Source organism: Leishmania mexicana, chromosome 5 (genome assembly GCF_000234665.1).
Source record: "Leishmania mexicana MHOM/GT/2001/U1103 complete genome, chromosome 5".
NCBI lineage: Eukaryota > Euglenozoa > Kinetoplastea > Trypanosomatida > Trypanosomatidae > Leishmania > Leishmania mexicana.
The window spans coordinates 176,418-198,900 of NC_018309.1; the positions used below are offsets into that span (position 1 = coordinate 176,418).

A 22,483-nucleotide genomic window follows, 5' to 3' on the forward strand; every position below is an offset into this window, starting at 1 on the left:
CACCTCCCCAGTGGCCGCTTCGTGCCGTTTTCATTCTCCGCATACGGCAGTCCTCGCATCCTTGTCTTCTGCAACGTACCTGCCGAGTCGCGGCCGCGCAGACACGCGCAGAGAGAGAGACGGAGTCCAAGTACGGCGGCGAACGTAGGCTTGCGTGCGTGTGTGTGTGTGTGTGTGTGCATGTAGCAGAACGCAACTAGCTTCACCCCCACCGCCACTTTCTCCGAGCAACTCACTCCCCCTTCCTCCGCTCTCTCCTGGAGCCGCAGCATGTCCAAGGTGGCCTCCGCTGGTTGGCGCTACGCCCGCTGCGGCCCCATCAGCCAGGTGTTAACGTACGAAAAGTTTGACGTCACCCCTGGCAAGGAGGAGGCGGTGGTGCAGATGGCGATGGCACCCTTGCATCGTGTCGACGCCGCTGTCGTGAACGGCACGGCGCTCGGCCGCAAGCGCGTTAACATGACGTCCTTTCCCCGCATCGGCGGGTGCGAAGGGGTGGGCAAGGTAGTGCGTGCTCCGGCAGCTGCTGCAGCGACGTCGTCACCGGTGAAGGAGGGCGACACGGTGTGGGTGGCGCCGCTGCAGGGCACGTGGGCGACGAACATCGCAGTTCCGGTGTCGCAGCTGCATAAGATTGATCCGAGGCAAGCGCAGATGGCGGCAACGGCCTCCAACTTCCTCGTAGCCCAGCAGCTGCTGGATGGCTATGCCCGACTGCAGAAGGGCGACATCGTCATCCAGAACGGCGGCAGCAGCCTAACCTCTCTAGCGGTCTCGGCGTTGGCCAAAGCCTACGGTGTAAAGGTGCTGACCGCCGCCACGCCGGGCGCTCGCTTCGCAGACGCGAAACAGCGACACGCGAAGTACGACTCTGACGTCTTTGAGTACAACGGGGCCGGGTCGTGCGCAATGCAAGCCGCCGTTGGCAGGCGCGGCGCCGCCCTCTACCTCAACGGCGTCGGCGGCCGCTACTTCGACTCGCTCCTCAAGTGCGTCGGCCCCATGGCGCACGTCGTCACGTACGGCGCGCAGAACGGCTTCGGCCTGTTCATCTCCGGCTCCAGTCTTATCTACAACGAGGTCACCATGGCTGGCTTGTTCGCCCCCACGTTCCTGAAATCGATGTCCTACGGCGAGCGTCAGACAAGGCTGGAGTTTGTGCTGAAGGCCGTGCAGGAGGCCGGCATCGCCTACCCGATGGTGACGGCACCGTCGCTGGAGAAGCTCCCAGAGGTCTGGGACGACGTGTACGTCAACGGCGGGCGCAAGGCCATCGTGAAGATGGCGACCTGAGTACATTGCCGCCACCGCTTGTGTCGGCGCGTGTTCATGTCTCTCCTGTTGTGAGGTCGAAACGAAAGACACACGTGTTACTCACGATTTTGCGTGCGCGGCGCGCGTCGCACCTGTGGTAGGCGAGTAGGACGACGGTGCGCTCTTCCGACCCAGATGGGGTTGTGGTGGACGAGGCACACCGTGTGGCGCACAGGGCAGGATGGCCATTCGTCTGCGTGGGTGTGCGTGCGGCCATTCAAGTACTCGGGTAGACGAGATAACGTGCGCATGGTGTCCTGCACCGCAGCGGAGGAGAGGGCGATGGTGCGAGGGACAGAGCGAGATGAAGAGCGCGGTTTGGGGAGCAACGATGCGTCCCAGCCCACACCTGTGTCGTGTTGTTCCAGAGCACGCGCCATGTCGCTCCCCCCATCGAGTCACACCTCCTTCTCCTTCTCCCTCCTCTTCCTCGGCTGCTGCTGGGCCTCCTCCGCTTCCCCTGCGCACACACACACGTGTATAGGCATATCAACATTGAAAGTACACGCATCACGCGCGCGACACCGTAGAGGCAGTCCGTCCGCCCGTCCGTCCGCGTCATCGGTGTCTTCGTCGTAGGTAGTCTTTTCTATTGGGTGGCTTCTCTCCCTCCCTCCCCCCTCCCCCACCCTCACAGCGTCTCTCCGCCCGCCTCTTCTTCTGTTGTCGTCATAGATTGGTCACCGGCCACGCAGCATCCGATCGGTGGAAGCGCCGAAGCCCCTTCTCATCACCACCGCCGCCACATCCCGCCCTCTCACACACACGCTGTATTACGTACGTAGACGTCCCCCACCCAGCGCCTATCCACTCCATGGAACCGAGACTGGCGCTGCCCAGCTCGCAGCCTCTAAGGATCTCAGCGCAGTATCCAGTGGGATCGTCTTCGGCAGTCCCGTCATCATCATCGGCCGCGGCTCGGCCTCGAGGGTCGCATGGCGTGTCCATCGGCCCTACACCAGCCTCGCATGCCGCCGCAGTGGCGGTGGCGACGCCAGTGCCGCCACCATCTTCTTCGTCACGACTTCTGCAGGAAATCGAGGAAACCCGTAAACTCCTTCGCACCTTCCGCGCGTTGAAGGAGCGCGGCGCGAGCCGTGCCGAGCTGGCAGATCTTCACCTCCGTGTCAAGGCCCTCAAGGCGGCGCAACAGTGCCAGCAACAAAATTCCGGCGCATGCAAGGAGGCAACTCTCTCTCTGGCTGCGTCCACGACCACGGACGCGGAAGTAGCTGCCGTAACAGCAGCGGCGCGTCCGTCGTTCGCGTGCTCACCAGGGGCGGCGCCACCATTGTCGTGCGCGCACCGTCACGCAGGCGTCGCACTCCACGAAGAAGCAGCTGGGTGGACTGCGGGATCAAGCCACCGTTTGCATCAACCTCAGCAACGAGGAGTCGAGGAGGCACACATTGCACATGGCGACGGACGGCTACCTGAAGGCAGGCATCATCATCGCCATCACCGTGACCGCCACCATGACGTCCGTGTGAACCGGGCGGCATCGCTGTCCATCTCTCCGAGCCTATCCACAGCCACAGCACAGGCTTCGACGGCAGTGCGCAACGGCGCCGCTAACGCCGTGGGCAGCGGCAGCGCTGGTGTTGGCAGTGCCGTGGCGCTGCCAACAAGCACGGCATCGGTGGTGCCCGGATCCCTTGCGCAGATCAACTCCATCGTGTTTGCCATCGCGCTCGCGGAGGCGCACACGCGACATGAAATCTCGCACCGATGGGAGCGCCGGTGGCTGCGGCACTGGGCGAACTTTAGGGAGGAGCGCATCGCCATCGCCCTAAGCCCGCCCACCACAGCGACGGCTGCGCTGTCACGTCCGCAGCTGCAGCCGGAGAGGTGGGCGGAGGTTGCCCCGATGACGCTACCTCGCGAACGGCAGCAGCAGCACCAGGCGGCGTCGGCTACGACGGCTACTGTGGAGGGGAGCAGCGTTGCGACCGCCACCGCAGCCCGCACCGTCGACGCTTCTCCTGCACCAGTGCCGGGCAAGAGCATTGGGGAGGCGGTCACAGCTACAACAAGCAGCCCAGCGGTGGCAGACCTTCAAGAGACGTCGTCGCTCTTGGCCGGTCACCGAAGTGGCGACGAGGTGCGCCATGTCGCTGAAGAACCAGAGGAGACTATCCCCGACGTGGACGACGCCTCTGTGAAGGACTCGGTGGTGTGGGCAAGGCCTCTTCCACAGTACCAACAGCATCCGGCAGCAGAGCGAGACTTAGAGGCGAGCGCATGCGCCACTCCTGACGCGGCTGCCGAAGCGGCGGAAGCCGTGAGGAACGTTGAGGACGAGGAAGTTGCCGCGCGCACGGCGACGGAGAGCGCTGCTGCAGAGGCGCGGAAGCGTATAAAGCTGGCGGAAGTCCCAGCGCGCCTCAGAGCTGAGGAGGCATGGAAGGCTGTGCAGTCGCTCATGGCCGCTGAAGCAGGGGCCCGTGCCACCCTCGAAGGTGACGAGGCCCGCTTGAGGATCTCGCACGTTGCAGCGGAGCAGAACGGCGCCCGGTGCGCTGCCCTTGCGGCAGCAGAGGCGGAGTCTCGGCGGCGCGTGCAGGAGGAGCGAGTGCGTCAGGAGGCAACCGCGCGAGCAGCAGCGGCCAAGAGAGAGAAGAAGCGAGAGGCTGCTGCGCGTCGTGAGGCCGAGGCGCAACGGCAAGCTGCAGTAGACACCGAAGCTGCGGAGCGGCGTTCTGTGGAGCAGCAGTGGCAGAAAGCCGTCCGTCTCTGCGAGTCACTGCTGTCCGATCGGATCAAGGATGCTGTTGCAGCGGCTCCGCCGTTGGCTCACTCGAAGGGCACACGTGCACCCGAACAGCCACCGCGCGATGCGCTAGCGAGGATGGAGGACGCACAAGCAACGGAGAAGTGCGTCGCAGCTTTCGGCGCAGCAGCGGACGCTGTGCTTGGTGAGTGGATCAGCACGGCAGCGGCGGAGGCCGAGCACGTAGCGTCGGTTGAAGCGGCCAGGCGGAGAATGAAAGAAGAAGCCGCAGCTCGAGCGAAGGCTGTGGTGCAGGAGAGGGCGTCGGCGGCGGAGGCTGCACGTGCCGCGGTCGCACGGGCCGAAGACGAAGGTAGGGTTGCACTGGCCTCTTCGGAAGAGGCGCTGTGGCAGCGGCTGCAGCTGCAGCACAGAGCTGGCGTTGAGGCGACGCGTCTCGCAGCCCTTGCAGCCGAGGAAAAGGCCGCTCGACACCGTGCCGAGCAGGAGGCAGCTGCGGCCCGTCTGATGATGGAGATGCGTGCGGCCGAAGAAGCAGCGCGCGCCAAGGCCATCCAGGAGGCCGTGCACTTGCAGGCGGTGCAGCAGGCGACTGCGATAACCGCTACGCTGTGCTCCGCCGTCGCTGAGCTCTCCAAGAATCTTGTAGACGGCTGTCTAGCCGAGGCAGCGCAGCAGGTATCCGAACAAGTAAAAGCGGCCGCTGTGGTGGCGTTGGAGATGCAACGGCGCGAGAGGGTCGAAGGCGCAGAGGCGTCGGCGCGAGATGACACGTGCGGCGACGCGCTTGACGAGCTGACGCGACTGCGCGAGGAGGAGGCAGCCGCAGAGGTCCACAAGCGCATTGAGGTCGAAGATGTGGCTGCCGCGGAGGAACAGCAGCAGCAGCAGCAGCAGCAGCAGCAGCAGCGTGTGCAAGCGGCTGCGCAGTATTTTGGGATTTCCGAGTTGAGTGAAGCTCTGCTGCTCGAATTCCTGCACGATGCTGCCGCCGGGGCGGTGGCGGCACGCGCGGCGGCCGTCGCGAACGATCGTCCTGCCGAGGCGTCACAGCCGGTTGCCCTACCAGAAGGGGAAGCGGGAGCCGCGAGTGCCTTCACGGAGGACGGTCAGCACCACCACCCGTCTGCCGATGACGCCGCTGAAGAGTCGGACGCTCGCGCAGAAAAGAGGACGGGGGACGGCGTTGACAGCCTTGACAACCCTGACAAGGCTAACGTAGATACATCAGCACCGGGGGCCGTGGCCGCGACACCATCACTCTCTCTCTCGCCGTCGTCCTCTGCCGACCCGCCGTCGTTCTTCGGGAAATCCGTCTCTGGGGATGCGGCTCCGAGTGCTGTCACAACTGGCGTGCCGCAAGCCCGTGCGGCCGAGGGCGTAGGGCTGCTGTCGCCCACCGCTTTCGTGCACGTCGTCGATGGCATCCTCTCTGACGTTCTCAGCGATGCAGCCATGGGGGCGCAGACGGGCCGTGCTGATGCTGTCGGCGTAATCAGCGAGGATATAGCGAGCCCAACCCGCGCAGGGCAGCGGGCGAGGGAGCACCGTAAGTCCCAGCCCAACCGCTCCGACGTGTCCTTCGAGTCAATTGGCAATGGCAGCTCGCACTCCACCTTGGGGTGCTCCCCACCGGGGAAACTGCAGTCGAAGCCCCTGGAGCTACCGCTCGCCATCGTGGCCTGTGATGCTGCAGGCGGCCGTGAGCCACAAGCGCAGTACGCGGGGGGCGAGCCCAACGACTGTGCGAAGGCCGACGCGGTTGTTGGCGGGGCCGGCAACGTCACAGCGTCCCTGGCTGAGGTCACAGACGTGGACAAGTGCACCCCACACCGGCGCATCGTCTCGCCCCTGTTGATACCATCAATGGACATCGCCATCGCGAGCATGTCCTCCACTTCGACAGCTTCCGTAACGGACGGAAGAGGAGGAGGCTGCGCTCACGGGGCCGACGACGACGACGCGGCCTGCAGCTCCCTCACCGCCCCCGGGGCGCCACGCCCGCTCAATCTGCTGCAGCACAACGTTTTGTCTCCGCTGCTGTGCCAGCAGCACGGCGGCGTCCACGACGACAGCGGCGAGGCGAGCACGCCTGCCGGCAGTGACGATACGGCGGGCGCTACGACGGCCGCTGAAGTGGCCGATCAGCCCTCGTTATCGAAGAATAGCCGAGCAAGACCGCAGACTCCAGAGCGCACCAGGACGGGCGACCACGACGCCACCTCCGGCGCAGAGGGGATGCGGTCCGCGGTGGTCACCATGGGCCACCGCGTCATGGGAATCGAAGAGGACTTGCGCGCTTTTCAGCTGGACGCACCGCTGCCGCCACATAACGTAGCCGAGCAGTGCGCTGGAGCGCGTATCGCTGCCGAGGATTTACTCACGGCAGACGCCGTGGCGGCGGTGGCAGACGCTCTGGTGCAGCGCTCGGTTCACGACGCGTCTCTTCTCTTCCACTCTCGGGGACAGTCGACAGCGCTGAGCACCGACAGCGATCGCCAGGAGTCTCACGACGCCGTCAAGGTCCGCCACGCACCGGCGCCACCGCTCCTCTTTACCAGCGCTCAGAACCACGAGCAGAGCACGGCGGAGGGCAAGAGCAGTATCAGTGGCAGCGGTGGTGGCACGTCCTCGTCCGCTTGCGCCGGGGATGTCGAGGCACATGCGGAGAAGAGGGTCAGCATCGCGGAGATGGGCTCAGGCTTCACGAGTGGCGACGCTCGGGAGGCCACCCTGCGTGTTACTCGGTCATTGTCGCCGGCCGCTGCCGCGGTGGCCGTGGAAGGCATCGCTGGCTCGCATGCGCCGCTCGCAAGCCTGTCGGCCCTCGTCTCCGCCGTGGCGGCACCGAATGACTTTGTGGCTCGGCTGCGGAAGCAAGAAGCAGAGAAGAAAGTGGCGGCGCATCAACAAAACCGCTACCTCACCAGTCGCGAGCTGGCGCTCGTCGCGGCGCGTTACTTGACGTCGGAAGCGGCCGCAGCGCATGTGATGGAGGTTGGCCCCACCACCACGCTCTCGGCTCGTGCCGTGGCGCTTGTTCTGTCGGTGGGGCTCGTGCGTGCCGTCACGCTGGAGAATCGACGCGCGCGCCGCCGCATGGGGAAGGCGGAGAAGGGAGACGGGAGCAGTTCCAGGGGCGATGGCAGCAGAGCGGGTGGCGGGGTGCTCGTGGGAGAGAATGGGTCGCGGAAGCTGGCCCCGGGCAGTGGAGCTGCCTCAGCGATGATGGACAGCCCGAACGCGCGGTTCCCGTCGCTGGGCAGCGGTGGCGATGGCGTCGGATTTCCGACGGGCACCATCGGCGAGGCAGGCGCGGCAGGGGACAAGGAGGGCGTCGATGTTCCACTCGCGTCACCAACCGCACGTCGCCGCAGCGGCGGCGGCGACTCGAGCGTGTCTGAACCTACCGCCTCAAGCGCTGTGGGCGATGTTGCGCACGCGAGCAGGGACGGGAAGGATACGGACATGAGTGGCGGCCCCATGGGTCTGGGGTCCCGGCCCCTGTCACTGCTGTCGTCGCCGTCGCTCGGGTTCGCCCCTCAGCCGACGGGTGGCGATGGCGTCAAAGGCGAGCTCGCAGCGAATCCAGCGCAGCAGCAGGCTGGGGTGCGCGACAAGCTGCCAGCGGACTGGATCACCGCGCTGCGCGGCGTGGCCGAGCGGGTCGCGCGCGACTTCATCGACTACGCCTCCCGCCGCGTGCTGCTCGGCAAAGGTGAGGGCCAGTCGAACCAAGATCAACTGCGCACTGCGCGACGCATCCACAGCGACGCCCTCGCGCGCGTCGATGTGCAGGCGCTCTTCACGCAAGAGCTGCAGCCGCGCGATGTGGCACGGCTGACCTCCTACTACGTCGAGCTAGCGGTCAACGGACCGCGTGACCGCGTCGACCCGCTCTGCGCCCCTGCCGCGCTTGGCGAGCACAACATCTTTGGTCACCGCCGCAACGGGCGAAACGAAGATGTCGCCGGCTTCGACAACCTCGACGCAGCGTCAACGACCGCGTTCGCGCCGCCGATGCAGCCCCGGTCCCTCTTCGCCTCCCCTCACCTCCTCCCAATGCGGAAAGACAGCCTGCTGTCAGCAGCCACATCCAGTCATGTGCGCCGCGCCGGACTGCTGCATCTGGTGCTGGAGCAGTGCGTGTCGAACGTGCTGCAAGACCTGGTCGGGGACACGGTGGGCTGGCTCTGGACCGCCTGCCTGCAAGCAGCACCGCCGGGAGCCGCACCGAATGGCACGCTGTAGCAGCTCCCTCCCTCCCTTCGTCTCTCTCTCCCTCTGCACTGTAGGTATACACCGCCACACGCGCACACTCGTCACGTTGTTTTCCCTCGGTCGACGTCAGCCGGGGCCTCACCGCGGCCTCACGTCTTCGTCCATCAGCACATCCTTTACCTCCCGACAGTTCAGCGAAGGATGCGACGCAACCGTGGAGCCGCACCGAAACGAGAGGGAAGCCGCAGAAGAAGGAGCGGCGGATGTGCGCGGGGGGGGGGGAGGATGTGGAAGTGTGGGTGGGTGGACCCCAACGCTCTCTGGCGGGGGGAGGGGGGACTCTCGCCCATCTCTCCCGCACCCGCCTGCTCGACGCCGCGCGAACACCGATGCCTCAGTGTGTCCTAAATCCCTCCCTCTCCCACGTCTCCCCCGTCTCCCCCTCCTTCTCTTTCCAGCTACACCCCACGCACGAGGAGCAGTGTTCTCAGTCAGCGGCACAGATACGCACACAGCCGAGAAACTCTTCACCGCTCCCTCCCCCACCTTCTTCCTCCCTTGTCTTCTCTATCGGGAAGGGCCCAGCATGGACTCCTCCGCCGGGGGCGATGCGGGTGTGGGCCCCAGCAACAGCGTTGCGAAGGTGCCTGGAGTTGGCACCAGCTCGAGCAGTGCCTCAACGGACCCGTTCAAGTATCTCGCAGAGCACATTCACAAGCGCGTCGCCATCTCGCTCCTGCCAGTCGACGACGACGACGACGGTGCAGTGGTGCGTGGCACCTTGCTGAGCGTCGATGACCTCTGCAACGTGATGTTGCAGCACTGGTCAAGCACCGGCGCAATGAGGCTTGACGGCAGCGTTGGCAATGGTCGGCAGCAGCAACAGCAGCAGCCCCGCAAGCGCGCTCGCCTCGATGCCGCTGGTGGTGGCGATGGGGAGGAGAGTGTGCGACTCATCCGGGGTGCGCAGATCGTGTCCATCTCTCTCCTGCCGGCGTAAGGCGGTGTGCGTGCGGGATCGAGAGCACAACATGGTTGTGTGCGGTGGCAAGTCTGCTCCATGCCCCTCCCCTCCCCCCTTCTCTCTCTCTCTCACCCCACCTCTACATTCTACGGCGGTGTGGATAACTCGTGCCTCACGCTGCGATGAGCGCGGCTTCAGTGGATGCTGCTGTTAGCGGACCTCGGCATCGCTGCTCGCACTGCCAAGGACCACAGGACAAGGGTGGAAAAGGCGTGGCGACGATACTGCCCGTGCTTAGGTTCGCGTGTGAAGTCGCCCAAGACACAGACCCTTATGAGCTTCTCCATCTCCACGCACTGCGGGTGGTGGTCCCCGTTGAGAGAAACCCGCATGCGCCCATCCGCACGCCGTTGCGCGCTGGCATGCTCGGCCACGGACGCGACACATATTAATTTCCGTCCGCGTGCCCTTCATCCGTCCATCTCTCTCCCTCCCTCCCCCCTCCCTCCTCTACTCGGCGTCTCGCCCATGGCGCGACCCACCCACGCATTCCTGCTGACGCGGATGACGATGGCGGGGTGGCGCTGCCGTGCGCGGTGACGACAACGATCGCCGTACGTGTGGTGGTGGTGGTGATGGTGCTCGCGTGCTTTTCGAGGCGCATCAGCAGTGGCAGCGCCAGCGCGTCTCGCCACCTTCCTCCCCCCCCCCCCCCGCTCTCCCCCATCCGTTATATACACGCGCGCATCCATCGACACCGAGCCTACGCGCAGTGCAGCACGAGACCACCTCGTCCACACACACACACACACACAACCTCTCCCTGCACTCCCCTTCCCCTGCAGCCATCGAGCGTCACCACCGCCTATAAAAGGGTGAGGTTCTCCTACAGTTGCCGATCCGCTGCTCCAAAGACCAGAGAATCATTCGTGAGGACAACGCGTCCGTAGCAAGCATCCCCTCTCCCGGCGCCGCGTACCCACCCCTCTGCACGCAGCCGCACACGCGCACGTGCAGAGCGAGGGAGAAGAGCAGGAGCGAGAGAGGCGCATACACACACACACACACACACATAGACACAGCGCGCGCGAGAGGCAGAGAGATTGACGGCTTGCACTAGTGAACCGACGGCGAGATAGCGACAGACAGCGGCAGACAGGCATCGCAGCGGTCTGCGAAGGTGGCGCGTTTTTGGACGGGCTCGTCTTGCTCGCCATCTTCACCCAGGCACCCCCACTCCCACCCCCCTTCTCGCCTGGCCTCTGCCGGTGGGGTCATCTCTGAGCCACTACGACCGTCATCACCACCGACTCCACTCCCATGCACGTTGCGGTGGGGCCGTCGCCCCTTTGCGCGTCCGAAGAGGCCATGCGGGCCAGCGGCCCCACCCCGGCGCGGCCGACGGGCTTCCAGCGCTACCAACGCCAGCACAAGGTGGGCGAGGGGTCGTATGGCAAGGTATTTCTGTGCACCGATGTCGTCGAGGGCGGCACCGTCGCTGTGAAGACGAGCCAGTGGAACTCCGGCGAGGAGGGCCTCTCCGTCTCCTCGATTCGCGAGGTATCGCTCCTGAAGGAGATACGCCACCCGAACGTGGTGCGGTTGTTGGACCTCTTCACCGAGGAGAAGAAGCTCTGCATTGTGTTCGAGCGCATGGAGAAGGACCTGCGCAGCGTTCTGTCGACCCGGCAGACCCCTATCGTGGGCAGGAAGCTGAAGCACATGATGTACCAACTTCTCAGCGCCCTGCACGCCTGCCACAGCCGCCGCGTCGTGCATCGCGACATCAAGCCCGGCAACATTCTTGTGAGCGCCGACGAGCAGACGGTGAAGCTCGCCGACTTTGGTATGGGGCGTGCCTTCGGCCTTGCCATGCAGAGCTACACCTACCGCATCGCCACGCTCTACTACCGTGCACCAGAGGTGCTGCTCGGTGATCGCTACTACCTGCCCTCCGTGGACATGTGGTCTATGGGGTGCGTCATGGCCGAGCTGGCGCTGCGCCGCGCTCTGTTCCGCGGCGAGGGCGAGTATTCGCAGCTGATCACCATCTTCGGTATTATGGGGACGCCGAACGAGCGCGTGTGGCCTGGCGTGTCACGGCTGCCGCACTACAACGCTGAGTTTCCAAGCTGGGTGCCGACATCACTGGAGAAGCACATCCCTACCCTCGATCCGGAGGGGATAGCGCTGTTGAAGGCGATGCTGCGGTACGACCCACAGCGCCGTATCACCGCGTTGCAGGCGATGCAGCACCCATTCTTTGATGACGTGCGAGACGAGTGCGAGGCTCGGTTGCAGCAGCAGCACCAGCAGCAGCCGTAGTAGCACTGCCGCAGTAGCTGTGGTTGGGGTAGCTGTCATGACCTCGGCATCGGAGAAGCCTCCCATCTGAGGTAGAGGATGTAGCAGCACCTGTGCTCGTTGAGGGCGAAGGTCGCAGAGGGCGTAGGCGGGGTGGCGTGACGACGGCACAGACGGGCTACTCCGCCATTCTCACTCATGTGCGTAGAGCGCGTCGCACGGCCTCTCACGCTTCTCTGTGTGCCTGTACACGGATGAGGCTCGTTGCGTGGCTGCCCGTCCATCTCTCCCCTCCTCCCCTCCCGCCCCCTCCCCGCCAGGGCGGACGCGGCCTTGCGCACGACGGGCTCATGGCCACCACCACCACCACTTCTATAGAGCTCTTTAGCGCCATTTTTCTTGCTTTTGGGGGGGAAGGGGCGGTGACGAGGACCGAGCGTGCGCGTGGGGGTGCAGTGGGGGAGGGGAGTGGCGTAGAACTCCGCCTCCTCTCTTGCAGAAACACACACACACACACGCACGCACACACTTTCCCTCCCCTCCCCATCTCTCTTGCCGCTCGACGGCACACGCACGCGCCTCCGTCACGGACCGTTTTGTCGGACCCCCCCCCCACCCTCCCCTTTGTGTTGGTAGATGCGGTTGCCGGTGACGCTGAGATCGCGAAAGACGACGTACACAACTCGCAACAGGAGCCGGAAAATGGGGGGCAGGGGGAGGGACGGGGACGCCAACGCCTAACGATACGGAGAGATGGAGCGCGCCAGGGCGCACGCTCGGTCCTCGTCACCGCCCCTCCCCTTCCTTCGCTGCCCTCTCTCTCTTCTTACGTTCAAGAGCGAGGACGGATATCTTCACTTCACGGGGCGGCTCGAGTCGGTTCCGCCGTCGTATGATGGGGGGAGGGAGCGAGGCGGGGAGAGAAGGTGTGAGAGAGACGCGCGTTCGGGTACAGGGACTTCCTGCCGTTTGCGGTTCCCGATCTTGGCCGAAGGGACAAGCTCGTCACCACCACTGCCGCCGCCCTCTCTCGCCAGCGCGCCGCTTTTCGCTGTGGCTGCCTGTTCCTTGCTTTGGTTCCGGCACCGACTAACGCCCTTTTACCACCCCCCATCCCTCCGTCTTGCTTTCGGCTTCCGCTGCACAGCGCTACTCATTCATCCATCACCGCCGCCGCCGCCACCACCACCACACGACGACCACCACCCGTCCTCCTACCTTATCGAGCACCCTGCTCTCGCTGCTCACTGCTTTCTCTCCCTCGCTTCGTTTTCCCCGCTTGACACACGCAAGCGCAGGCACGCGCACATATCGGCTGTGCCCCTGTTAGCGTCATCCGTTGCTGTTCAGCTGCGTCGGCACCCCAAATGGCCCTCATCGCCTCCTGCAATGCCTTGTACTTCCCGCGCGAGCTACGGGATAACGTGCTCAAGATGCGGTGGAACGCGCAGGACGCGCCGCTCGAGCCGAACACAAGCGTGATTTTCAAGGTCAAGTGCACGGCGCCGCACCTGTTCCACGCGCAGCCACGCTATGGCGCACTTCTCCTCGCCGACCCCACCGGGGCCGCAACGCCGAGCTCGAATCAGACGGCAACGATCACGTTCAGCCTTCGCGGGAGTCACAGCGGCGGCGCCGGGGACGTCTCCCCGACGGACGTGAGCCGGCAGACCGCGCCGACGACGACGCGCACATCGCGGGCCTCGAGCGCCACGCCGGGCGGCCCAGCGTATCAGGAGCGCTTCGCCATCGAGTACGTGATGATCAAGTCGGAGCCGCTCGCCTTTCAGCAGATTTTGAACAGCGTCGCCGACGCGGCGCGCCTGACGGAGGTGGTGAAGAACATGTGGTCCCTCGTCGCCTCCGGTGCTATCCCGCGGGCACACCTCGGCGTTCAGGCCGGGATCAACCTGAAGGTGTACATGGAGAACGTGGTGCTGCAGCACAGTGACCCGGCGCCGAGTGGCGGCAACGAGGCCACGAAGATTGTCGTTCCGCCCGAGGCTTGCCTCGTTGTGCCGATGGCGTCGGAGCGGCACGGCCGCAGCGCCAAAGACGTCACCTACCGTGCCCGTACCCAGCCGGGCTTAGACCCATCCCCGCGTCTTTACAGCGGTGGCGACGGTGCGAACCACCTAGGCAGCACCTCCTCTGTCTCGCGACGCAAGCCCGCGGATGAGCTACGCGCCCTTCGGGAGGAAATCGACACAATGCGGCGCGAGTCCGCCACACCACGCAGCACGGCCGGCGGCAGTGTGCTCCACAACTCCTCGCCGTCCTCCAACACACCGAACAGCAAGCCGCGTGGGCAGGAGGGGGCCGCAGCGATGGAGCCGCCCTCCGCTTACCATGCTGCCGGCGACAGCAGCTATGAAGACCTGATTATGAAGTTCGACCTGGGTGACGCGGCGAGTCGACCTGGTGCCCCAACTGCGCAGAAGCGAGAGGGCCTCAAGGTGTACATGGTGCTTCTGCTGATGGTCACCCTGTATGTGTGCCTGCTTTTTATGCGTCGCGGTGCAACACACGCCGAGGACGTCAAGAGCGGCAGCGGCAACGGCGCGGTTGCGGCGGAAGAAAGGTACGCCCTTCAGCTATCACCGAGGGAGACGCAGGTGCAGAAGTAGCGGACACACACACACACACAAACGCACGCACGCACACGCCGGCGTGCATGCGCGGGTGTGTCGTCGTGTGCCGGAAGCTGTGCGAGAGGAGAGGCCCAGAGAGCGGTCCACGGATCCAAGCGCACCTTCACCGTACACCTTTCATATGTCTGTGCGTCCCCGTTGGCGTGCATCGCCTGCTACCGCTGGCCTCCAGCCCCCCCCCCTCCATCACCAATGCCGTACACGGTACCCCTCACTGGCACACGGTAACGGCATCCAATCGTGTCGTTACTCCGTCTCACTCGTGACGTCAACGCTGATACCGTGCGTGTATGTATGTGTGTGTGGACGAAGCTCGACCGTGCGAGGTGAAGCGCGTGCCGCCGAACTTGTGAGTGGAAGTCGATCATCGGCCAGACAAGGTGGATCACGGGTGATGGCGTACACACACCGAACAAAAAGGTGCTGAGGGGAGTGGGGGAGGGGAAGCCGGAGGCGGGAGGTATCGGGCTGTGCGTTGCACGGTTCCGCGCATGCGTGCGCACGTGAATGGGGCGGAAACCCTCCCCTCCCTCCTCTCCCCCTCTTCACGCCCTCCACTCCTTCCGCCTTCGCACAGGCCACGCATGCGCGCGGGCGCGGAGTGGTGCAGCCGTGCCGTCCCGCCAAGCACGAAGCGCGTCCTCCTCACACACCGTGCGCAGAAGGCGAGGCATCGCTCGACTGGACTACCCCGCGCGCTTTCTGGGAAAGGAGGGAGGGGGGTGGGGGAGAACGTTGATCAGCTGATCGTCCAAGCTACTCGAGTGGGAACTCAAGCGCCACGCGGCAACGCTCTTCCGCAGCAGGGGCGCACCACTCATGCTCCCGGGGGGTGGGGGGTTCGCCGCCGTCTACGGGGGCAGACGTGTGGCAGATCGCGGCAACAGATGTGTCTGTCATCGGGCAAGCCATGGCTGAGATCAGGACGAGCATGGGCGGGGGTCGCCAAGCGCTTGCGCCACCGCGGTGGTGGAGGCCAACAATGCTCGCCGCAACAGCAGCTTCCTGTTCCTGCGCGGCGCCCTCCGCACGCCGGCCTGCCACTGTACCTCGCTGCAAAGGGCGGGTGCTCTACATGGAAGGGAGGCCCCGATACGTGGGGGACAGTGTCAAGCGGATCGGTGGGCGCAGGAGCGGGCCACGACACAGAGTGACTGCGGAACCGCGCGAGGCTATGATGTAGGGGCGTGCACACGGTCGCAGCTCAGCAGACAACTTGGCATTCTCCTGGCTCCGCAGTACGTATTCCCCGTTATGCGAGCGTGCCAGTGATACGGCACCCCACGCCACCTGGGTGGTGGTAAAGCTCCCTCGATATTCTCTCCCCCCGTCAGTGCTGGCCGCGGGATGGGGGGCTTGGAGCGCAGCTATGGTGGAAGAGGAACTGCTTGGAGCTCTAGACCGGTGCTGGGCCGTGTCCCGCTACACCCACCACCCCCACGCATCGCTATCCAGCGGGTCCGACAGGAATCGGCTATGCAGCTGACGTCGGGCAGCGCACAGGCCACCGCCCAGGTTGTTTCCTCGAGCCCCCTTGCCCCACCCCAACGCTGGGCGGACCGCTGTCAACGTGCGACGCATGCACGCACACGCACACACGCGGATGGGCCCAATCAAAATGCAGGGCGCATACGCCTCCCCCCCCCCCAATGGTGCGTACAAGGATGGGGAACAGGTAGATGCGGCCTGCGAGCGTAGCGAAGGCGCGGCGCACGTCGTCATCTCTAAAGCTGGCAGAAGGCTGACAAGCGCATGGGCAGCTAGCAAGCGTGCACCAGCAGCTGCACAGACCGAGAGGGGGGAGGGAGGGGAAGGTAGAAGAGAGTGAGCTGCGTTGCTGTACCGTGCGTTGGGTATCGGCCACCACCACTCCCCCCCCCAAACCCCTTCCGATGCCTCTCTGCACTGGTGTCTGGCGGGCATCGTCCCCGCGGCCTTTCGCCGCGCCCGTGTGTGTGTGGGTGTGAGCTTACCCACTGGTGCCTCGTGCCCCTCCTCCCTACTTTATCGCGGAAAGGGGAGAGTGGGAGTGGGGGGGGGGGGGTAATCGGGTGATTGGACGAGGCGGTGCCGTTGGCGCTACGACGAAGCCGTTCGACCACGTCGTCTCTCCAGCGCAACTTGCGGCCTGCCGCAGGCGCGATTTACTTTGGAACGCGTGCGCATGATGGGTGTCGCCACCGCCTCCTGCCCCTCTCTCCGCGTTCTTCCTCCGCATCACCACCTTCACGCCCACCACCACCCTCCTCCTCTCCACCCCCTCCCCTCCGACCTTGTTGCTTGCCTCCACTCGATCAACGCTTGGGGGGCAGTCTCACCGGTTGTTGCTGCCGTTGCGTACACGAGCGTGCGCGTGCAGAGGCGTTGCCCCCACCCCCTTCTCACCTCCCATTCGGAGGCGCACTTCCCACTCCGCCTGACCACGGCAGCGACGAAAGCCGAGCACTGGCCGACACAGCGGAACAGCAATGCGCACCGGCACCTCTGCCCGCGCGCCCTTCACGCACGGTGTTTCTGGCCGAGCCATCAAGACGCGCGTCAAGTCGAATCTCGGTCAGCCCTACGCGCAACGCTTCTACAACAACCTGTGGACGTACCGCGTGGCGCAGCTCACCACGTCGAACGTGCGCAGCATGAAGAAAGCCCGCATTGCCGTGGGCTTCGACAGCGGCGTCGGTGGTGGACACAGTGGCGGCGCATCCTCGCAGGATGGCAACGACGGCAGCAGCGGTGGCGCAGAGCTGCCAGTGAAGAGCGACCTGCAGCCACACGCTCTTCACAAGTTCACCGGCGAGGAGGACTGGTCCACCGTCATTGCGGTGCCGAAGAGCTCCGAGCATGTGCGCAACCTACAGGACTGCGCTAAGGGCAGCCTCATGATCGGTCACACAGACCCGCAGTTGTTTCACTGGTTCAAGGAGCTTGGTGCCCTGCCGCCGCGCTCGCTGCTGTCGGGGTCGATGGAGCTGCTGCGCGGTGACTTGCAGGCGGAGGCGTGGGAGCGGACGTTCTCGCGCCATCCGGTAATCCACCGCATTGCGCAAGACATGTGGGAAAGTGACGAGAGTAAGACAACCGAGGAGGCCGTGCACATCGCCAAGCGAGAGCAAGAGGAGGATGAGAAGCGCATGCGCCGCATGAGCAGCAGCGACTGGCGCGCCAAGTTCCGCGACCGCGAGCGCAACCCAACGCCTGCAGAGGACGAGGAGGCGCCGGTGTACGTGATCAAGCCGGAAACCTTCTCGCTCTTCCGCATAAAGCCGGATGTGCGGCTGTGGATGAACATTGCAGGGCAGACGCAGCGGGTATGGGATCCGGTGGTGCCCGACCCCGACCCGCTCTGTCGGTGCTCCCACCGCTTCATCCGCATGCTGAACCTGGGGCGGCAGAAGTTGGTGCCATCGCTGAACATGAACTACTCCCTGAAGCTGACGAACGCCTTCATCTTTGAGATCGACGACCACGGGATGTGGGCGATGGGCACGCAGGAGAACTTAGCGGACAAGAACGGCGTTGTGAGGGAAGAGTGGATGGAGTTGCGGCTTCACTTTGGCAAGAATCAGGCTATCACGACAGAGCAGGAGATGGAGTGGTGGGTGCGCGGGCTGACGAAGCTAGGTGCGCCGGAGTTGTCGCAGACGAACAGCAGCGTGGAAGATGCCGGCTTGAACCCCGAGGACTTCGAATATCGACATATTTGATGGGGGAAGGCGATGGGGGGTCAAGGTCGGGGTCAGGGTGGTCACAGGAAGCAGGCACACGCAATAGACCCGTGTAGCCGCACGCACCCTTTTGAGCCGCCACCCTTCCCACTGCCGTAGCCCTCCACCGCACCTGAACGCTGCCCATGCCCGTGCTGCTCACATGTATGGCACACAACCCGGGGGTGGCCGTGCTTTCCTTTTTCTTTCGACCCGCCAACCTACCCGCCCCACTCTCGCTCTCTCATGCACGGCGCGGACGTGGGTGGGCGCGCCCCTCGGGTGCGTGTCTCCCCTCGGCCCACGCCCAGAAAGCGGGCCGAGCGGAGGAGTGCCAGCGTATAGCCGTCTTGAACCACAAGGAACGCCCATGAGGCCTGTAGGCGGAGGAAGACACCTGCATGCACGTGTGTGTGCGTGTGTGCGTACGTGTATCCGCGCGACACCGATGGAGCGAAATCGGTGGTGCGCCATGCAAGCAGAAGCGTGCGTCATCCACAACCGCCGGTCTTCGCATGTCACAGCGTCGTCTGGCACGTACCCGCCGTCCTCCTCGTCATCTGCCCCCTCCTCTCTCGGGTCCTCTCTCTTCCTTCTCTCCCGCCCACTCCACCGGCATCGCCATCCATCCTCGCCACGGCCGGTGGTGACACACATACACACACGCACACTGCGCACAGAGCTGCTGCGTCGCTGCTGCTGTTATTCCAATCTCTCTTCGTCTTTCTTCTTCTAGCATCTCTCTTACCCCGCTCTCCGTGTGCACGGGTGTGCGTGTGTGCGTGTGCGTGTGTGCGTCGCATGTAACTTGCTCGGTGGCGCACCACAGCCTCCTAGCCGCTCTTCTTCTTTTGCTTTCTCTTGCTCTCCCGCAACACCCCCGCACGCGACGGTGCACGTGCAGTGGTGCGGTCGCGCCTCCCTCCCCCTCCCGCAGTGTGCACCGCCCGCCCAGCCGCATCTCGTCACCCCCCCCCGCCCCCCTCCCCCTTCCTGCTTGACTCTCCTTTCTCTTCCTCTCCCACGCACGCATCCGCCCGATCGACCCGCGCAGCCCTTCATAGACACGTGAGGCCTCACATAACACAAAAAGCGAGGCATGGAGCACTCCGTATCGAGTCGCTCTCCCAGCGGGCAGTGGTACCCGCAGCAGCAGCAGGCACCAGCCTTCCACAGAAACAGTTCCCAGCAGCAGCTGCAGTGGAGCCCCGTGTCGGGCACAGCGACACCGATGGTGATGGTGGGCGGCGGCGGCCAGTCCACCGCGGTGCCCGTCGGCACTGGCTCTGCCATGCTGGGCAACTCGGGCATGCTCAGCAGCGCCTCGGGGAACCTTTGTGGGCAGCCGCACATGCACTCTGGCATGACACCACACCAGCAGATGATGATTATGCAGAGCATGTACACGCCGCAGAGCCAGTGTTGTGCTCCCTGCTGCGGCACGCAAGAGTGTGGTTTCTGCCCGCGGCCTGGCGAGCCAGTCGACCCGTTCTGCTGCACGCCAAGGCGGCCGGATCAGGAGCCGAGATGGTGGGAGAGTGTCTACAAGTACTTTGACTGGACCTTCTTCCTCGCCTGCATCCTGTGCGTGCTCACGATCGTGGGGTTTGCGATGGTGATAGTGACCAGGAATCAGGACAACATCTTCGCCGCTTTCGGTGTCCACAACGCCACCGATCTTGACAAAGCAATGAAGCCGTACATCCGCTGGAAGAAAAACTCAGAGATCTTGCTAGACGGCAGCAATGGCACCTCCTCGGTCCTCGTGGAGGCAGTCGAGACGACCCTCTTTACCGCAGCGAAGGACGCCATGGGCGCCAAGGTGTTGGAGTCGAGCTTCCCTGCGCCAACCACGGTCCCGGCGTGCAAGTGCACACTGCGCAAGCTGTTTGGCAGCTTTGGTGAGCTATGTATGGAGGGCAACATGAACGCGAACACGTTCGCCGTGCAGCTGAGTTTCTGGAACGACTCGCGCGACACGCTGTGGATCCTGGCGATGGTGTACAGCATCTTAACGGTGTTGTACGCGGTGCTGCTCAATGTGCGCCGGAATGCGTCGGGTGCCAGCATAGAAGGCGCGCGCGGGTCGTCGTTCATGCTGCCGTCCATCACACCACAGCAGCAAGAGGAATTCGTGAAGATGACGCCACAGCAGCAGCAGGCCTTCATCCAGGAGTTCCAGCAGCAGGTGGCGACGGTGCAGCAGCAGAACCCTTCCGCCGTGTTCCCGTCGCAGCAGCCGCCAGGCGTTGGCTGCTGCGGCTCCAACAGGGGCATCGAGTTCTACGAGACGCCCTTCTACGAATTTGTGCGCTTCGCGTGGCTGTTCTCGGGGCTCACAGCGTTCGCGTGGACGTGCAACCTCTTTATATCCTTCTGGTCCTTCGCCTACTTCTACATTCGTGAAACCACGGGCCCGCTGAACACCTTCTGGACCGTCTACACGCGCAAGATGGAGGCCACTCTCATCGTTGTGACCGTCTTCCTCGCGTGGCCGCTCTGCAACTTCGTGCTGGAGCTGGTCGTCTTGGTCGCCCTGGTGCTCCCGTGGCTCGTCATCCGCTCCACTTGGAAGCGGGGCATTCAGATGTACCGTCCAGCCCTGCCGCCCTCGCAGCTGCCCGCCTACATTCGCGCCGACATGTTCTTCATGGACTTCCAGGATGTCAAGCGGCTTGGGTTTTCACGACAGGCGTGGATCATACTGACCAACTCCGAGCAGCCCTTCTTCGAAGGCTGTGAGGACCCCACGGTCGACAAGGATCCCGCCATGACGCAGCTGATGCAGCAACGCATGCAGTGGCGGCAGATGATGGCATCCATGCTGCCTCCCTGGATACAGCAGCAGCAGCAGCAGCAGATGTCTGTGATGAGCCCCGGTGGCGCAGGCATGATGATGTCAGGGCAGGTGGCACCACAGCAACGGCCGTTTGACTTCGGTGGGGCGGCGACCCCGCCGGCCACCTCGCTGATGCAGGCACCGGGGCAGTACCCTGTCGAGGATGGCGAGCACAGATCTCACAAGCGCCGCCGCCATCACAGCACGCACGATCACCGGCACACCGATCCCCTAGGGGCGGCGTCGATAGAGCAGACATCGGCGGGCCTCGGTGCAACCGGGAAGGAAAACTCGACCCGCCACCGTCACCGTCGTCACAGCCACCACCGCAGCCACAGCCGCAGCAGAAGCAGGGGTGTCTTCGACGGTGGCGTGTCGCAGCCGCCGGTCTCCGAGGCTGCCGTGGAAAACGGTGCCGGCCCCACCGCTGATGGGGCACCCCGGCGTCGCCGTCGTCATAGCCACAGCCGCAGCCACAGCCGCAGTCACAGCAGGGCCGCCGCTGGCGATGACCCGAGTGCGTTGGCTGTTGCTGCGCCCCGCAGCACGGGTGACGCGGTGCAGAACGGTGTGGCGGCGGCAGCGGCGGCGACGGCCGACTTAGACGCCATCATGCAGCTGTAGCCAAGCTCTGTGATGAGCACGCGTGGTCGCCTTACGAGTGGCGCTGCATCCCTACACGTGTTCGCCTCCGGCCCTCGTGCGTGCTGCTGGGCCTGCATGACGCGAAACCGCCTCCGCTACGTTGGATACCGCCGGCGTGGCTTCCATCGATGGTTGATAATCGCAGCAACGAGGCCGAGAACGTCTAGAGCACATATACGACGTGAGCGGCGTGGGTGAGTGAGTGAGTGGGTGGGTGGGTGTGCGCACCGCTAGAGCTCTGGAGGTGGGGGGAGGGGGAGGGGGGTGTTGGGTCGGGTCGGGTTGGAGAGAGGTGCAGAGGAGAGGTGACCGACAAGACGAAGGCAGTGCGCGTGTCTTTGTGTGTCTGTGTGTGTGTGTGTGTGTGCAGCAGCAGAGGCCAAACGACGGCGATCAAAGCCCTTCTTGGTGTCACGCACAGCCGCACCCCCTTCTTCTCCCATGCTCCTGTGTGTTCCACAGCCGCCGCCCCATCTCTGCCTGCCCGCCTCCCTCCCTTCCGTTGGACGACCCTCCTCACCACCACCCCCCCCCAACTCCACGTGGGGGTGGCCGCCGTTAACTTTCCATGTCCTCCTTCCCGTCTATACCCGCATCTTCCCCCGTGCTTCGACTTCCCCGGCTTACTTCGAACTGCTGCCGCTGCTCAGCGTTTACGGGTCTTGCGCGTGCACGGCCTGCGCGCTGGATGGGGGGCAACGGATGAGGGATAGAGGAGTGTGACAGCTTTCCTTCAAGTGTGCTGTGCATCGCACGGATGCAGCACCTGCCGGAGCACACTCCCCCTCACACAGAATGCACGCAGGGGGTGGCGAGGCGGCTGTCTACGCGTGCATCCATGCGCCCCCCCCCCCTCCCCGCACCCCGTCCTCTGACCCTCCTCCTGGGTGTCCGCGTGCTCACGCTTGGCTGCCAAGCCACGCCGCCGGGTGCATATACACGAGGACGTAAGAACGGGTGTGCGTGTGTGTCGGAAGAATAGCTGGCGATGACGCTGTCGGGCATGCAACAAAAGCATGTGTTGTGCAGCAACAAGTCAGGGGAGGGGGGAGGGCTGGCGGTGTGTGCGTGTGGAGAGGAGCAGACAACTGGAAGGCGGTGACGGTGCGCATG

General features: G+C 64.6%; 7 protein-coding genes across 7 annotated transcripts; all 7 read left to right on the forward strand.

The window, feature by feature from the left end:
• Positions 1–270: 270 nt before the first annotated feature.
• On the forward strand, positions 271–1,293 carry LMXM_05_0520 (nuclear receptor binding factor-like protein; the record flags this gene model as incomplete). The annotated part of the gene is made up of 1 exon (XM_003871893.1): positions 271–1,293. One exon carries the CDS (start codon positions 271–273, stop codon positions 1,291–1,293), a length of 1,023 nt encoding a protein of 340 aa, XP_003871942.1.
• An 835-nt stretch (positions 1,294–2,128) lies between these two features.
• Positions 2,129–8,296, forward strand: LMXM_05_0530 (kinetoplast-associated protein-like protein; the record flags this gene model as incomplete). The annotated part of the gene is made up of 1 exon (XM_003871894.1): positions 2,129–8,296. The coding sequence occupies one exon, from the start codon at positions 2,129–2,131 to the stop codon at positions 8,294–8,296; it is 6,168 nt and encodes a 2,055-aa protein (XP_003871943.1).
• A 556-nt stretch (positions 8,297–8,852) lies between these two features.
• Positions 8,853–9,266, forward strand: LMXM_05_0540 (conserved hypothetical protein; the record flags this gene model as incomplete). The annotated part of the gene is made up of 1 exon (XM_003871895.1): positions 8,853–9,266. One exon carries the CDS (start codon positions 8,853–8,855, stop codon positions 9,264–9,266), a length of 414 nt encoding a protein of 137 aa, XP_003871944.1.
• A 1,332-nt stretch (positions 9,267–10,598) lies between these two features.
• LMXM_05_0550 (putative cdc2-related kinase) lies at positions 10,599–11,555 on the forward strand (the record flags this gene model as incomplete). Its single annotated transcript, XM_003871896.1, has 1 exon — positions 10,599–11,555. The coding sequence occupies one exon, from the start codon at positions 10,599–10,601 to the stop codon at positions 11,553–11,555; it is 957 nt and encodes a 318-aa protein (XP_003871945.1).
• Positions 11,556–12,901: 1,346 nt separating this feature from the next.
• LMXM_05_0560 (conserved hypothetical protein) lies at positions 12,902–14,161 on the forward strand (the record flags this gene model as incomplete). Its single annotated transcript, XM_003871897.1, has 1 exon — positions 12,902–14,161. One exon carries the CDS (start codon positions 12,902–12,904, stop codon positions 14,159–14,161), a length of 1,260 nt encoding a protein of 419 aa, XP_003871946.1.
• Positions 14,162–16,653: 2,492 nt separating this feature from the next.
• On the forward strand, positions 16,654–17,886 carry LMXM_05_0570 (conserved hypothetical protein; the record flags this gene model as incomplete). Its single annotated transcript, XM_003871898.1, has 1 exon — positions 16,654–17,886. The coding sequence occupies one exon, from the start codon at positions 16,654–16,656 to the stop codon at positions 17,884–17,886; it is 1,233 nt and encodes a 410-aa protein (XP_003871947.1).
• A 1,099-nt stretch (positions 17,887–18,985) lies between these two features.
• LMXM_05_0580 (conserved hypothetical protein) lies at positions 18,986–21,349 on the forward strand (the record flags this gene model as incomplete). Its single annotated transcript, XM_003871899.1, has 1 exon — positions 18,986–21,349. One exon carries the CDS (start codon positions 18,986–18,988, stop codon positions 21,347–21,349), a length of 2,364 nt encoding a protein of 787 aa, XP_003871948.1.
• Between the last annotated feature and the right edge of the window lie 1,134 nt (positions 21,350–22,483).